Source organism: Talpa occidentalis, unplaced genomic scaffold (genome assembly GCF_014898055.3).
Source record: "Talpa occidentalis isolate TD23 unplaced genomic scaffold, MPIMG_talOcc4v2.1 talOcc4.12, whole genome shotgun sequence".
Lineage (NCBI taxonomy): Eukaryota > Metazoa > Chordata > Mammalia > Eulipotyphla > Talpidae > Talpa > Talpa occidentalis.
The window spans coordinates 34,793,895-34,809,498 of NW_023601212.1; the positions used below are offsets into that span (position 1 = coordinate 34,793,895).

General features: G+C 36.5%; 1 protein-coding gene across 1 annotated transcript in view; it reads right to left on the bottom strand.

Annotated features, from left to right (window-relative positions):
* The window catches only part of GRIA4 (glutamate ionotropic receptor AMPA type subunit 4), a 349,019-nt gene that overhangs the window by 224,532 nt on the left and 108,883 nt on the right, over positions 1 to 15,604 (bottom strand). The window contains exon 4 of the mRNA XM_037505703.2: positions 1,587 to 1,826. Coding sequence (XP_037361600.2) covers positions 1,587 to 1,826 — 240 coding nt within the window. The remainder of the gene's footprint in view (positions 1 to 1,586; positions 1,827 to 15,604) is intronic.

A 15,604-nucleotide genomic window follows, 5' to 3' on the forward strand; every position in this document is an offset into this window, starting at 1 on the left:
AGAGAGTGGAATCAGACCACAAAAAAAATTATCTTAACAGATAATTGAATCACTAACGGGATAAAGAATTCAGAAATAATTAAGTAGAGTGATGAAATATCTTATTCTAAAATAGAATTTATGATGCATCAGAAAGTTATGTTCCACCCAAGTTTGTGGAGAAACTCACATTCATAACAAGGCAATTACTTAAAATAGGAAAAATGTTTAGATAAGCAGTTCCTATGAATAGTAGAGGATTAGAAATAATAGCCAAATGTATCATACAATCTTAGTTCTTTATACTAGGTTTTGTATGTTATTTTAAAATTATTTTAATATTGATGTGTTCTTTTTTCCCCTGCTAAGAAAATATGGATGGCTCTTAGCTAACTATGTTTATGAATCTTATGTTCATAGCTGAATTTCATACCTCAGTGATTCAGAGTGGCAAACAATTTTAAGCAAAGTATCTAAAAATAAATAAATTGGGCTGTGAGCCTAAACTTCTAAAATTAACATAATTTCAAGGGAGGAAAAAATATTCTTGTTCTTTGCACGTACCTGATTAAGACCCAGAATATTGGGAAACTTGGTGGTATCATAGCAGAGTGAGCCCTCTGAACCATTTTCCTGATAAGTTATTTTTCACATATGCAATTACTGCTTGGAATAAAGGTGTCTATATTGAAGTTGGGTTAGGTTACTAATAAGAAGGCAACACAATTAGAAGACAATACAATTCATCCTCAAGCAACTATTAAGAGAACTGAGTAATTCTGGAGTGATTTGTATCACTAGATTAGAAGCAGAACAATGAGGGTGACTTCTTGACCTCTTTTAGCTTTACATTTTAAGAAAAAAGGACTGAAGACAAAGTCACACAGGTGGTTCCCTGGTGTTTATTTGGCAATGTTGTTGCTGTGATTCTAGGCAATAATTAAAAAAAGAATTAAAAAATATGAGAACTCCTTGAGTTCTGTCTCCAACTGAAAGGCCAAACTATATCAGACACTGTACAAAAATGTATGGATTGTCATTAAGCGAATGTTAGTTACCCACATTTTAATTTTCCAAAACAGAAGTCACATGAAGTATCATTTATTAATCTTTACAGACCTATACATAAAGAACAAGTGAAAGGTTACCAGCCAGCAGAAGCCTTAGAACCAAATCTCTTTTGTCATTGTCAGGATCTTGCCATACCCATAACTCATTTAATATTTTGTATTTCAAGCTCAAAGCTATGGTTTAACCTGCTACTATTTTCAAATGTTCCAAAACATTAAATTATTTGCATCTGAGGTTAAAGGAATATTTATAACTGTAACCTGAAATATCATTAGAGAAAATTAAAAAAAAACTTATTTATCTTAATTTCAATTAAGTAACAAAGCATGATTTGCTCATGTATAACCTTGTAAATTTAAGTTCATTTAATTAGAAATTTTCTCCATGAGTCACTGATAATACACATTAACCATTTTCTAATTTTAGCCATAGTAAGGTTCAAAATATTTTGCTAGATCACGCAAATGATATAAGATCATGCATGCAAAATGGAAAAATGAGAATTTTACTTATGTAGATGTGGAATGGTTACTTACCCCTGTCCGTGTCATAGAGAAAGACAAAACAGTTCCATTCATAGTGATCCAGCAGACTCAAAAGTGCTCCTCGTAAGGAAGGTCTTAGCTGCAGCACAAACTGGCTTTCCCCCTCGGTAGGGAAACTTGGGGTGATGAGGGAGATGTGTAAGGCGCTGCAGAATGAGGTCAAGGTATGTACTGACCTCTTATCATAGAGTCCGAAAATGGCAAATACTCCTCTAGAATACTGGGAACAGACTGAAACAAAAGAAAACAAACAAACAATTAATACACTCTAAAATTCTTAACTTCCATATATAAAGTATATTAAATTTTTTAAAAAGGAATCATTGCTATATCAGAATACAATTAAAGCAGAGTAAAGTGTGCAATTAATTGTATAATCAATTAATGAACTCTTGTGCTTGTACTCAAAGCCCTGCATTGAGTGAGATAATAAGAGAATATATGCTTCATTCTTCAAGAAGCCAATTTGAATTAAAGAGAAATTTGACTAAAGTGACTATATAACATTTCATGATAATGTAGCAAATCCTATGGTAAACTTTTAAATGTGACAAATCCAAATTTTTCTCTGCATTTTCTTATATGCAAAAAAAATACTTTCCAAACTCCTAAATACTAATTGAAGCAGCATTTAAATTACATAGTGACACCCTTCCTTTTAAGCTATATACATATATTTTCTATTTTGAATTAGACTGCTTTTGTTTAACTAAGCCTAAATTGTCACCTGTATTTTTTTTGTAGAAGCAGTTTATTTTTTATCACACCCTTGGTGTACTCTTGGATCATGTTGGAAGACAGATAAGCTGTCTGTAAAATCACTACTGGGGTTCTCTTGATGCTTAGTGGAATTGCAGAAAGCTGCATGAAATTAAGACAAAACAATTCCAAAACCCAAAAGAATTGAGTCTTCCCAATGTGAGATGACTTGTGGTAAAGAGATGAGGTAAAACCCTCACTTTGCTTGTCTTTCTTCATACTTCCTGTTGCCTGGATAATGAGGCAAATTCAAAATGAGGGGAAAAAAATCCTTCCTAGTCGAATTCTGGCCACTCTTTTGGCATGATTGATTTCTAGTCCAAAGTTGGGTGAGTTTTTCTAATTTACACTTTAATGATATAAACCTGCATTTACATTTTAAAGATATAATCCTCATGTTTATACAGTAAAATAAGACTTTGAATCCTGAGTTCTTATAGTTTATCATATATGGCTATAGGTCCTATTTTTTCTTTGCATACATAGCTAATTTAAGAGGTCTATAGTTCTATAAAATTTTTATGTTTTCTGATTTTAGTTACTAATTTTAATCACTAAGTTCATTAAAAACCTGGAGTAAGATATAATCCAGAGGTATCTATCCTAGAAGTAATTTATTGTGATTTAAAGAAATTAGAGTTTGTTTTGTTTAGCAGGTTCTTTGGTGAATTATGAATCATAAATAAGAGAAATTAATGAACCCTGTGGGGATTTCTTTTGTTTTCATTTTTTATGCCTCTTGAAATTGGGGATAAAGCCTCTTAAGTGCAATCTAAACAGAAGATGGTAATAATAAACAGAAATGAATGCTGTTGATTTTTCTTAAATGACAAACTGTACATATTCTGGGAAATCTAAACTCCAATTAAGGGGCTAGAGTTTATATTCAAATGGACAAAACAAGAATGGAGATTACATTAAAATACAGATGGTAGGTCCTCCCTGGTGGCACAGGGGTTAAAGTCTCAGCTCTATCAAGTGATCACCAGCCACTGTGGCATGAGTTTAATCCCTGGCCAGGGAGCTAACCCACAAGGCGCAGCAGACCTATCCTGTCTCACCCACTGCTCCCTTCAGCAGTATGTCTCAGTCAATCCGCCTGTTCTGTTCCCCACTCTGTCTCTGGTGAATCTTCTCACTCCTCAGTCCTAACCCCAGTTCTTGTATGCATAAACAAATAAAATAAATCTTTTAAAAAATAAAATAAAGAAATAAAATTAAATATAGACGGTAAACTCTATTCACAAGTTCAAATCCCAGTACTTTTACTTATTAGGTGACCTCGCTAAGTTAAATCAGGTTTCTTATTTCAGCTATGAATATACAATGTTTCAAGGATTAAAGGAGACAACAGATGTAAAACTACTATCCTAAGAGGATACACAAGAAAACAAGTGGCAGAGTTTATGAAAAAGATTTCCATATGCATACATAATTAATTTAGTCCTATTATTTAATAAAAGGGTAAAAGGATTAAAGGGTAAAATAGCACAGCTGATCCAAAACCAAGAATGGAGATATTCAGCTTGTGTAGAACATATGCCAGTTATTTCAATGGATATTGCATTGGAGTTTATATAGAAATTCTATCAAGCAAGAACATCCAATTCTCATTCTATGCTCACCCAGGAAACAGAATTTGATTATCTAAATAGATTGACCATCCTGGAAGGCTTGTTCTGACAAAATGACTGGATGCAATTTTCTGGCAAGATAGAAGAAACATATAATATAACATTTGTGCATCATGAGTTTTAACTCAATTCAGTTCCTGTAACTTAAGTGGTTGGATAAATCGAGTTGCTGGATGGGACCTTAACCTTATGAATGTTCCACCAAGCTTTGAGTATATTTCTGTAAGTGCTATATATTTTAGCATATAACCTGGAGTAACCCAGCATTTTTGTGCTTTCATATTTTCTGATCTCTTAATTTGCATGCACACTGAGAACCCCCTCTCAATCTTTATTTAGTAAATAATCTGGCTCAATTAATTTTTATTTTATTTTACTGAAAAAAATTAAGGTTGGTGAGCTTTAGAATTCAAAATCTAGTATCTCGGCATTTAGTTTGATGCTGAAAGTATTCAGAAGTTTGAATACTTGTTAGAGAAAATGTAAGTAAGCAGGATTTACAGGTCATGTACTTTAAATATCTCAGGCATAAAATGAACATTTACATAATATTTTCTTTTATGGGATTTTAAAAGTAGACCATTGTTAAGTTTGAGTTTCCAAACTGTGTTTTACTAGGAATTCCAAGAGTACCATAGGAGTGATACAGGGCAGCAAGGGGCACTAAAAGCGGCCAAGGACACTGCCCAAATACTTTACTGGTCACTGTCTGAGTTCTTCACCCATGTACACAATTTCAAGACTACTCAGGCTCAGAGAACAACAACAATGGGATTTATTTAAAACCAGGGAAAAACGAAGAGTTACTAGATCAAAAATGGCAGTTTACCTCACCCGAAGCAGTGTCCAATGTTTTCAAGTCCTAAGCAAAAAGTATCTAAGATGGGGTCTTCCCCCCAGTGAGATGCAGAGGTCCTCTCAATAGGCCTAACAATAGGCCATGTGCCCAAGATGGCATCTTCCCACCACTGAAGTCTGGAGCATGAGGCAGCCAGACTATAGGCCAGGTTCCAACTCATGAAGACAACAGAAGATACCACAGGAGATGCTCCCGGAGCTTCCGAGATGCCCCAGCACAGCACCAGACTAGCAACACTCAAAACAGCAGCTATAACAGCCAAATGAGCAACAAATGGCCACACTCATGCAACTCAGTGAGGTGCCCGACTCCGGGTCTTCACTTACTCTGCTAGGCTGTAACAGCAGCAGAACCGGGAACAGTTTCAGTTGCTTGGCTACTTGCAAAGCTTCCAAACTTTTCCTCGCTGAGGTTGGCTGCTGGAAGCCTCCCCATCACGGGGGCTGAAATCGCTGACCCCAGAATTGCTGAAGATCCAAAAATGCTAACTCCCAAACATTGAAAGCTCAAACGCTGAATCCCGAACACCAAATCCTGGGGGCTGCTTCTGCAGCCCCTGATATTTCTTATCAGAGTCTCCACCCCAAAATGCAATACTTTTTAGCATTTTCCCTGGGGCTATCTATCCTCCCCAGCAACTACCTCCAGGGGACACCACCTGTAATGGTCTTTGGTTTCAGCCACGGGATATAGGAGGACTTGCATTGCTTTGCGTGAGACCCTTGATGAGACAGAAATGGGCAACGCTGGATCCTTCACCTCGAACCTTCATCCTCCCTCCCTCCTCATCTCTTCTCCTCAAAATCCAACAGCACTCCTGATTTCATCTATTTCAAATATTGAGCTACTTTCATGATAAAGTTTTATTTGCAAAAGTAGCACACTCCCAAAACAAGTTCACAACTTATATATTCTGCATAAAGTCCCACCAGTTACTTCTTATTACACAGTTTTTAATCTAATCATTATGACCTTCCACTGTTCTGGCTCTTGCTAGACTTTAAATAGGGATTTATTTCATTTGGGCCTCAGCAAACTTAATATTTTATGATATTTAATTATTTTCTACTTGCGTTCATTCATTTGCATTATCAACTATCTTTTTAAGTCATCTGTCATTTAGCTGCTAAGAGACATATTTAAAACTATAGGGCCTCCCCGGTGGCGCAGCAGTTGAACTCTGGGTTGCGAAGCTGCCCGCAGCCTCTGCAGCCCCGGTTCAATCCCGGCTGCTCCCGGCCACTGGAGGAGGGTCCCACATGGCGCGCAGACCTCTCCTGCCGCCCGCTGCTTCCTTCAGCAGTGTACTTCGGTCCTTCTGCCTGCTCTGCTCCCTGCTCTGGCTCTGGTGAATTCTCTCACCCTCCCACGCTTCTGACTGTACCCAGTGCTTGTATAAATAAATAAATAAATCTTTAAAAAAAAAACAAAACTATAGTATTACACTAATAACTTTGTTTTTGAGTGCATTCTGTCACTTTTTACTTCCCTTTTCAAATTTACAGTTTTAGTATTATTCTTTTAAATTATATTTTGTCTAGTTAATCTAGATTATTGGCCTGGTAGTTGAGGATTATTGGTTTTCCTATGTGTGTGACTAGATTGTCAGTTAAATGTTACTCTCAGTGGACATCCTGGATAATGTTTCATTTGGCTTAATATGACATCTATCGCTGCCTAGCATACAAATAGTTATTCAAACAATGAAACTTCTATAACTATATAAATGCTTACATAAAGAGTAAACTAATCTGAATAGGAATGTGTCCAGAATGCACAAAAAGAAAATAAACTGAATTTTAATGTTCTTGTATAACGCAACTAAATAAAAGAAACAAGAATTAAATGCTTGGTTACTAAATAGATGCAATTCTATTATACTGATACATATTTCAGGATACAAACACTAATCAAAGTAAGACTTTCAGTGAAATAATGCAATCATAATTTTAAGCACATATTCTATATTCTGCTTCACTAATGAGATCACTTGAATTGTGTGTTATGTAAATAAACGCATAATATAAATACATAGTAATAATCCATTCATCTTTAACCTGATGGTGTCAATTAATTAAATCTGTCTTCTTGTCAGGTACTCACCCAGCTTTATTCCAGATGCCACATTCCAGATGTCAACCCAACTCAAATTATTATATAATTTGTGATAATTTTTAGTCCTGTAATGCATACAAATCAAATCACATGGTGTTAGCTCAGTGTTTCTCTAGTTGTAGGACTCAAATCCATGTGACACACTGAAGTTTCTGTGACAACTGCAGGTTGGTCAAAAAGAACCACACCTACCGTCCTGCTGTAGCTCCTGGATTGTGGCTTTACTTCTGCTCTAAAATCTTTCTCTAAATGATTTTGAGGTAGCTGAACCTTCTTTTGCTTTATAAAACAGAGAACATTCTTAACCCTATGCTTTGTACCTTTACCTTTTCCCAGGCACCGTTACTGGAGGAGAAAACTTCCTTTTACAGTTTATAATGTTTCCAACTCATTCCGCATCTGTACTTCCAGTCACTAAAGCCACTCTCACCAATATTGCTAATGAGCAACTGTACTCTAAATCTTATAGGTTAGCTCCTGGAATCCTCTGCTGTTTCACACTTTTGTACACATCTCCCCAAAACACCAAAACACCCTAGCCTGGTTTTCTAACACTACAATTGACCTTCCTCTAGCCATTCTGGACATTTCTTCGTGTCTTCAAACTGTTCTTTCCTCTGCTCCTTTAAAGATGGTAATTCTGGGCCTCCCTGGTGGCACAGCGGGTTGAGTGCAGCACTGTGAAGCTGTCCACAGCCTCTGCAGCATAGGTTCGATTCCCAGCCAGCCAGGGAGATTCCCACATGGAGCTGCAGTTCTCTCCTGTCTCGCCTGCTGCTTCCCTCTGCAGTGCATTTCGGTCTGCCTTCCTGTTCTGCTCCCTGCTTTGTCTCTGGTGAATCCTCTCACCCTCCCGTGCCTCTGGCCCATACCCTAGCTTTTATATAAAAAATGAATATGGGATCTCCCTGGTGGCGCAGCAGGTTGAGTGCTGAGCTGTGAAGCTGTCTGCAGCCTGTGCAGTGTGGGTTTGATTCCCTCCAGCCAGCAAGATTCCCAGATGGTGCAGACCTCTCCTGTCACTCCTGCTGCTCCTCTTAGCAGTGTCTTCAGTCCATCTGCCTGTTCTGCTCCCCACTTTGTCTCTGGTGAATCCTCTCACCCTCCCGCGCCCCTAGCCTATACCCCAGCTACTGTAGAAATAAAAAATTTAAAAAAAAATCTTAAAAAAAAGATGGTAAATCTAATTCACCTCTCCTTACTCACTCTTTTCTCTAAATATAATTCTAAGGTGAAAATGGTCAGTTCTCTGCCTTTGATGCCCACCTATGTAATCATGATGCCCCAACTGTACCATTTACTTCAAATCTTCCTGTTGGACTCCTCCTCTCTATGTATCTAATTATCTTTCACCACTCCTGTGCTCCAGTGAGTTTTATAAAAAGGATTGCAGCAATATTTTTCATGTCACAATATAGTCTAGAATTTTGCCACTTCCCCATTCAAAATTGGAGTATATTCTTTCTACTTGGGCTGCCTTGACTATAAAGATATGACAGAAGAGATTTTATGTGAACTTTTTGACTATGGTACATGCTCTGTCTGGAGGCACAATTTTTTTTCACTCAGTCACCATGCTGTGAGGAAGCCCATGTGAAATGGACCCACAGAGGAAGGAACCAAGATACTTGTCCCTCAGATCCCAAAAAAGATCCAAGCTGACAGCAGAATAACCTTAGCTTTACTATAAATGGATACTCCTGTTAAAATGCCCCTTTTGATATAGTATGGAGTAGAGATTTATCGCAAATATAAAAACATCAAAAAATAAAAAAAGAACTGATTTTATTTTAAGCTATTACCATTGAATAAGCTATTACCATTATCTACAAATAAATGACCAGAACTACTTCTGTATCCAGTACTCAGGAGTGCACCTATATGTAGGTATTCAATGAGTATTTTTATGATCTAAGAATGTTTGAGATAAGTGCCAATACTTATTTTTAAAAATGTCTTAATATTGAGCATTTGGGTTGTTTTCAGTTATTTGCTGTCATAACTACTGCTTTCATGACAACCATCTTTGTCCTGGCAAAATCTGTGTGATAATTTAGAGAAACATGTCTTAGAAAAATATTTCTACAAAATTATTTTGCATTTACTTCTGTCAAACACCCTAATGTGTTTATATGTGATATATGTTTGTGTGCATGTGCATGTATGTGTGCATGTCTGTGATTTTTTTAGTTTATAAATGACTGAACATCAAACAAAAGAACATCATTTTATATAGTACATAGCATGTGCATTTTAATAGGAAATTGGTATGGGGTGGACATTTTTGTAAAATAGTCTCTCTGAAGACCATTAAAATTTTTTGTAGCATGCAGAACTCAAAGCAAGCTTGTAAGTCTATACTTTCTCACTATGGGCATGGCCTGATTTGTGTGGTAGTCTCAGGTCCAATGTCATGCAGGCTGTTGGGTCCATGCCCTGAGTATCATGTCCCTACTCAAACACTGAACTCGGATATCTCAAGGAAGTCATATTGTCCATTCTTGTTTTTGGATTTCAAGTTCTCTCCTTTGGATATATTCTTTACTTTCTTATAAATTCATTGAGTATATAAAAAAATCTAGTACATAGAATCTTTAAAAAAAAACTATTATAGAACCAGTAATTATTCTGAAACCAGAAGTCTTTGCTGCCTATGATTCTAAGATGCTGTGGTCTACTGTACGAATTTCATCTAAATTTATGTTTGCAATTGCTCTAAAATTATTTTGGTCTTTTTACATATTATCAATCCCATTTATGCAGAAATTTTTTTTCTAGCAAACTGTCCCTACTGTCCATAGACTGACTTAGTGCTCCTCATATTTTGTCATAATAGGTGTAATATGTGTGCACACATGTCATATGTATGTTTATAAACATATTCAACATATTAATCAAAATCTTATCTGTTAATATTGGAGGAGGGCAGTGCACTGTTGATACCTACAATAGAATTAATTAACCAAATCAGAATGTGTTGAGTTGATCAATTCAGGGGAAAATGGTCAGGAAAAAATGAGGAAAAGCAGGCATGGTAAAAATGAAGAGAGTATAGGATGCTATGTTCCTATGAGCACAGCAGTAGATAAGAAAAGAACATGCTGGAAGAAGGTCAAGTTGGACAAAATTCTCTATAAAGATGGAACTCCACAGGCCCCATTTTAAGTTGTCATGGTTATAAGACTCCTCCACATTTATATATATATATATATATATATAAATATATATATATGCTATTTTACCAATTCAAGTAATCTTTAAAAATGGCAATTGGAGCCTCCCTCAGTGTTATCACTGCCACAGTTTGAGTTCCATCCCTGGCCTGAGCTCAATCCCCAGCCAGGAAACTAACCCATATATAGCACAGCAGACCTCTCCTGTCTTGCCTGCTGCTCCCCTAAGCAGTGTAAAGCCACCTGTTCTCCTCCCCATTCTTTCTCTGGTGAATCCTCTGACCCCCTGCACCTCTGGCCTACACCCCAGTTCTTCTACATCAAAAAAAAGGAGGAAAATTGGAAAAACACATTAACTAGTCACTATGTTTTGCAGAGAGAACTAGGGCAGAGTTTGAGATCAGTCTTTGCATCAGGTATAGGTGAACTTAAGAGAATGGTAAAATGAAAGGCATTTACAATTAGATATATTGTCCTGGTCCTGAAGATCTCATGGATTACTCAGTGTAAGCGTAATAGGCCCACTGACTCACCTCTTCTAACTGCCACATGGGTGGAACCCCAAGAATTGAACACATTCTCCTGCTCTGATGGCTCTAGCCCTTCTCTCAGGATAATGTAAGTTCCACAAATGGAGGCAGTTTGTATCTTTAGACTCTAAAATTGGCACATGAAAATCACTGTTATTTTTTTAATAAATGAAATTATGGTTTCTGGTAAAAGAAATAGAGATGGAATAGGAGAGTGAGGAGTGGCTGTTTGAGAACAACAGAAAACTACTTTCTGGTTGCTAAACCTACTCCAGCATGTAAAAGTTTTTATTTCTGCCATGAGTCTAGGCAATGCACTTTTGGTCTCTTTATACTTTCTCTCATCATACCCTCTCCCTTTCAACTGTGTATCAACTCACCATTAAGTTTTAATTAAAACACAATTTCTGAAAACTGCTATTATTAGAAATTTAGGGCCTTCCTGGTGGCGCAGGCAGTTGAGCTCCACACTGTGAAGTTGTCCGCAGCCTCTGCAGTATGGGATTAATGCCGGCCAGCAGGCGAGACTCCCACATGGTGGGGCAGATCTCTCCTGTCGCCACCGCTGCTCCCCTCGGCAGTGTATTTCATCAGTCTGCCTGTTCTGTTCCCCAATCTGTCTCTGGTGAATCCGCTCACCCTCCCGCACATCTGGCCTGTACCCTAATAAATCTTTAAAGATTTATTTATTTATTTATTTATACAAACACTGGGTACAGTCAGAAGCGTGGGAGGGTAAGAGGATTCACCAGAGCCAAAGTGGGTAGCAGAGCAGGCAGACTGATGAAGTACACTGCTGAGGGGAGCAGCCGGCGGTAGGAGAGGTCTGAGCGCCATGTGGGACCCTTGCTGGCGGCCGAGGATCGAACTGGGGTTGCAAAGGCTGCGGGCAGCTTCGCAGCCCAGCACTCAACTGCTGCGCCACCAGGGGAGCCCCAATAAATAAATCTTTTTAAAAAAGTTAAAAAAATAATGATTCTTTATAAGGAAATCAATTATAATCATAACAATAGCTCAAATTTTTTAATTCAAATTTGAGATCAGACTATCTTCTTCTGCACAATTGACAAAAACATACTTTGATATTTTATGTTTTTGTTAGGGAAATGTGACATTGCAACTTTTATACATTTGATTTTCACTAGCTAGAATATAGTAAGTCTATGAATTAATTCAGCAGCATAGTCTGGAGCTGCATGTGAAATACTATTAACTCTAGGTCTTATCACCTTTTCCAAATTTCCCTCCATAGCTTTTGGTCCTAGACAACCCTGATTTTTATTTTTCACTTTGTATTTTCCTAATTTTTTGCCATTTATATTTCTTTAAAATGAATTACAGCACTATTCTGGTTTTTAAAAATATTTTCTCTTAAAACACTGACAGCTTACTTGAAATCCTTACAATTAGAAAATATTCTTAATCATCTTCCTTCTTTCTCTGATTATTTGTTGTTAAAATGATGAGTTCCTCACATTCATATTTGAAAAAACTCTATCAAATGGTGGATAGCACATGCTGAGCCCAGAATTCATTAATTTATGTCTGTAAGGCATTATCAGATGTTATTAATATGTAAAAGCTAATTTTCTTAGAATTCTAAATGATGGTTAGCTATAGTACATAAAGCTACAAGCTAATCATCATAATTGACAAGTTAAAATGTAAATTACACAAAAATATTTCACTTTAATTATATCACAATTAAGTACTTTTACTTTCTCAGATGTCTTCTCTGAGGCTGCTTCTGGACAATGCATCAAAGATCACAATGAGATATAATTATGGGCTGCACTTACACAGCCCTCCACATGCTCTCCTTCAGTTTTATTATATCTCAACTAGAAAGCACATTTCAGTCCTAAATTAAACTAATTGAGAGCTCAGTAAAAATATACAGGCTTGTTTGCACATTCTTTCTGGAGTCAGGCTATCATAATGGAAACACATGGCTCATTTTGTCTCTGAGGCCTATAAAGGAAAAAGCAGAAGGCTATTTGCAACTCTCAGCAAGTGAAGTAAGATTCCATTGGATTTAAAGATGGCTTCCCGGGCAGTCATTTGGGTACTGCAAAAACCATGTTGTTCTTTTATATTACTATTATACAAACATAAGGACTACAACAAGTGGGTTTTCAGAAGGAGGGGAGGTGAGAGGAGAGGAAGAATCCAATTCTAAATCATAGCAGAGATGGTGGTTCTTTACTTGTCAACTTCTAATCACGAAGAAAAATGTAGGCGAAACAGAACCCAGTGATTTACTGTTTAACATTCAAGGATTTGGAATGTATTTTTACCTTTAAGTGGTTCCTAAATGGAAACATTTGATTCATCATCTATATTTTATACCATATAACTGAGTAGCAAAATTGCAGTAGGATTCTTTTTATGCTAGAGAAACACATTTTTCAAGGGCCTAAATAATACGTTGAAAGCTTTTCTTCATCAGATGAGACACAGCTGTCTTCCTGAAAAGCATTTAAATACATCATGGAAGTGGATAACATCAAATTAAAAATGGAATGGAATAATATTTGGCAGATATTTGAGTGGGTTTTAGAAACAACTGTTCTCATGAATATTATGCTTCCTGAATAACTTGAAGTATCATCATGTGTTTAGGAGGCAAAATTTGTGACATTTGTTTAATGTCTGTCTATACTACTAGACATAACTCAGTGGTAGTAAAGTCTCTGACTGTTTTAATCATCTTTTTTCCTCCTCCAGCATCCAACACAATGCTTGGCACATAGTTGATAGACAATAAATATTTGCTGAATAGATAACCAAATGAATGGGGGACAAAAAGAGGTCAATTGTAAAAGATACTTTAAATTCATGAAATTATTGGTCCTTACTAATCTTTTAAATGGAACGAGCAGTCATGTGATGCAAAACTAATATGTAAAGTAGTATTTTCACAAAATACTATAAAGCCTGATTGTATTTAAAGATGATACAATTGACCAAAGTTAGTTTATAAGCAATTACTTTGGAATTCACAGTTTATACACTTTAAATGGGAATGCCTATTCTGTGCATCTAGGGTAAGGAGATATAAAATACATTGAGTAAGCATTCTGATTAGAAGTGTGTATAGTATATATTTTCTAAGGTCATGGCTAAGAATGTGGGAGTAATCCAGACAGCTTACTGGAAAAGGGAAGAAAATTCAGCAATGATCAAATCTCTACTATATGTCAGGTTCTATAATATTTTATATTAATCATCTCATTCAAACTTCATGACAGTCTTACAAGGTAGATATTATTCTCCTTTTTCTTTTTTCTTTAAGATAACATTTGGTGAAGTTAGGAAACTTGTACAAGTTCATACATTTAAGAGATGAAAGAACAATTTTCCAAATAATTCCAATTCCTAAGTTCATGCTCATTCTACTCTACCACTTGAAAACAAACAAACAAACAAACAAACAAACAAACACTAGTTAAGCATTTCTTTCATCCTGCTCTGCTGAAGGGATTTTGACCAGTATACGTTTATTGCTACTGGAAGACGCACTATAAAAATACTTATACTTTATGGAAACAGAAGTAGGTCTTAAGGGATTATGGAAAATTGGTTTTTTGTTTGAAAGCTCTTCTTAAAGAAAAGCAAGTTTTAGCTGTCAATTTTATAAGGACAAACACACACACACACACACACACACACACACACACACACTCATACGTAGGTTACTCAGGCAAGCAAGACTGCAGTAGCCAATGTTTCAATTTTGGAGGTGGTGGGGGTGATTGTGCCTTTCTAAAATAAACTGCATAAAATCTTGGAAGATAGGTAGAAATATTAACTATCAGCATGATTTAATTGGGTTTTTTATTATTTTTTAAATTTTATGTTTTACATAATTTTTCATTTTTGTACAATATATGCATTTTCATCTTGGTTTTTGTCCCCATACAATTCCCACCCCCCTTGTTTTGATCCTACTCTCTCCTCCTTGCCTCTCCCCCTCACCCCAGAGTGTCTCTGGTTTATAGTTGCTTGTTGATTTTGATTTTTACTTTATTATAGTTGGTCTTTTTCCTGGTCCCTTATTTAGGTTTTCTAAATTCCTGCTATGAAAATGGATACAAAAATATTCTTCCCATTCTTCCCATTAGAACCAGCAGTCAGATGTCCATAATATCATAAAATGGCTGCTTTAATTGTGTGTTGTGATATATTACTCTGTTTATATTAAATTTCAAGAACAACTTGTTAAGCATCTGGAAGGTATATTAAGCAGGTTGACAATACAGAAACAATGAACTTTGTAGGTTAAAGTTATATTTTCAAGCTTTTGGGATTCTCAAAATTATAGATTTTTCATAGTTGAAAAAAATTTAATTTATAAAATCCTTTACTTCTTCTCTCTAAATTATTAGGTTATTATATACTAATGAAACTGTTTTGTTTCCTATGATGTTAAACCATTGCATTTTATTCAAAGTATATTGTTAATAATTTGTATCTCTGTGTGTGCATTTGCATGTCTGAGTGTGACTGGGTGTGTGAAATGAAAACAGAAAATGCTTTTGGGTTCTGGGAAATTCTAATAGAATATGCCTTGGTGTAATAGTCACTATAGTATAATCTTTTCAAAACTTGAAATACGTATTTGCTTTTACACTAAAATGGTATTTTTCCAGTAACCTTTCTGTATCTTAGAATAGTTAGTAGCTCTTAGGACAAAATTTAGACTTCCTATTAAAATAGATTTCAAGGGCCTCCCTGGTGGCGCAGCGGTTGAGCGCTGGGTTGCGAAGCTGCCCGCGGCCTCTGCGGCGCCGGTTCGATCCCCAGCTGCTCCCCGGCCACCGGAGGAGGGTCCCACATGGCGCGCAGACCTCTCCTGCCGCCCGCCGCTCCCCTCAGCAGTGTACTTTGGTCCTTCTGCCTGCTCTGCTCCCTGCTCTGGCTCTGGTGAATTCTCTCA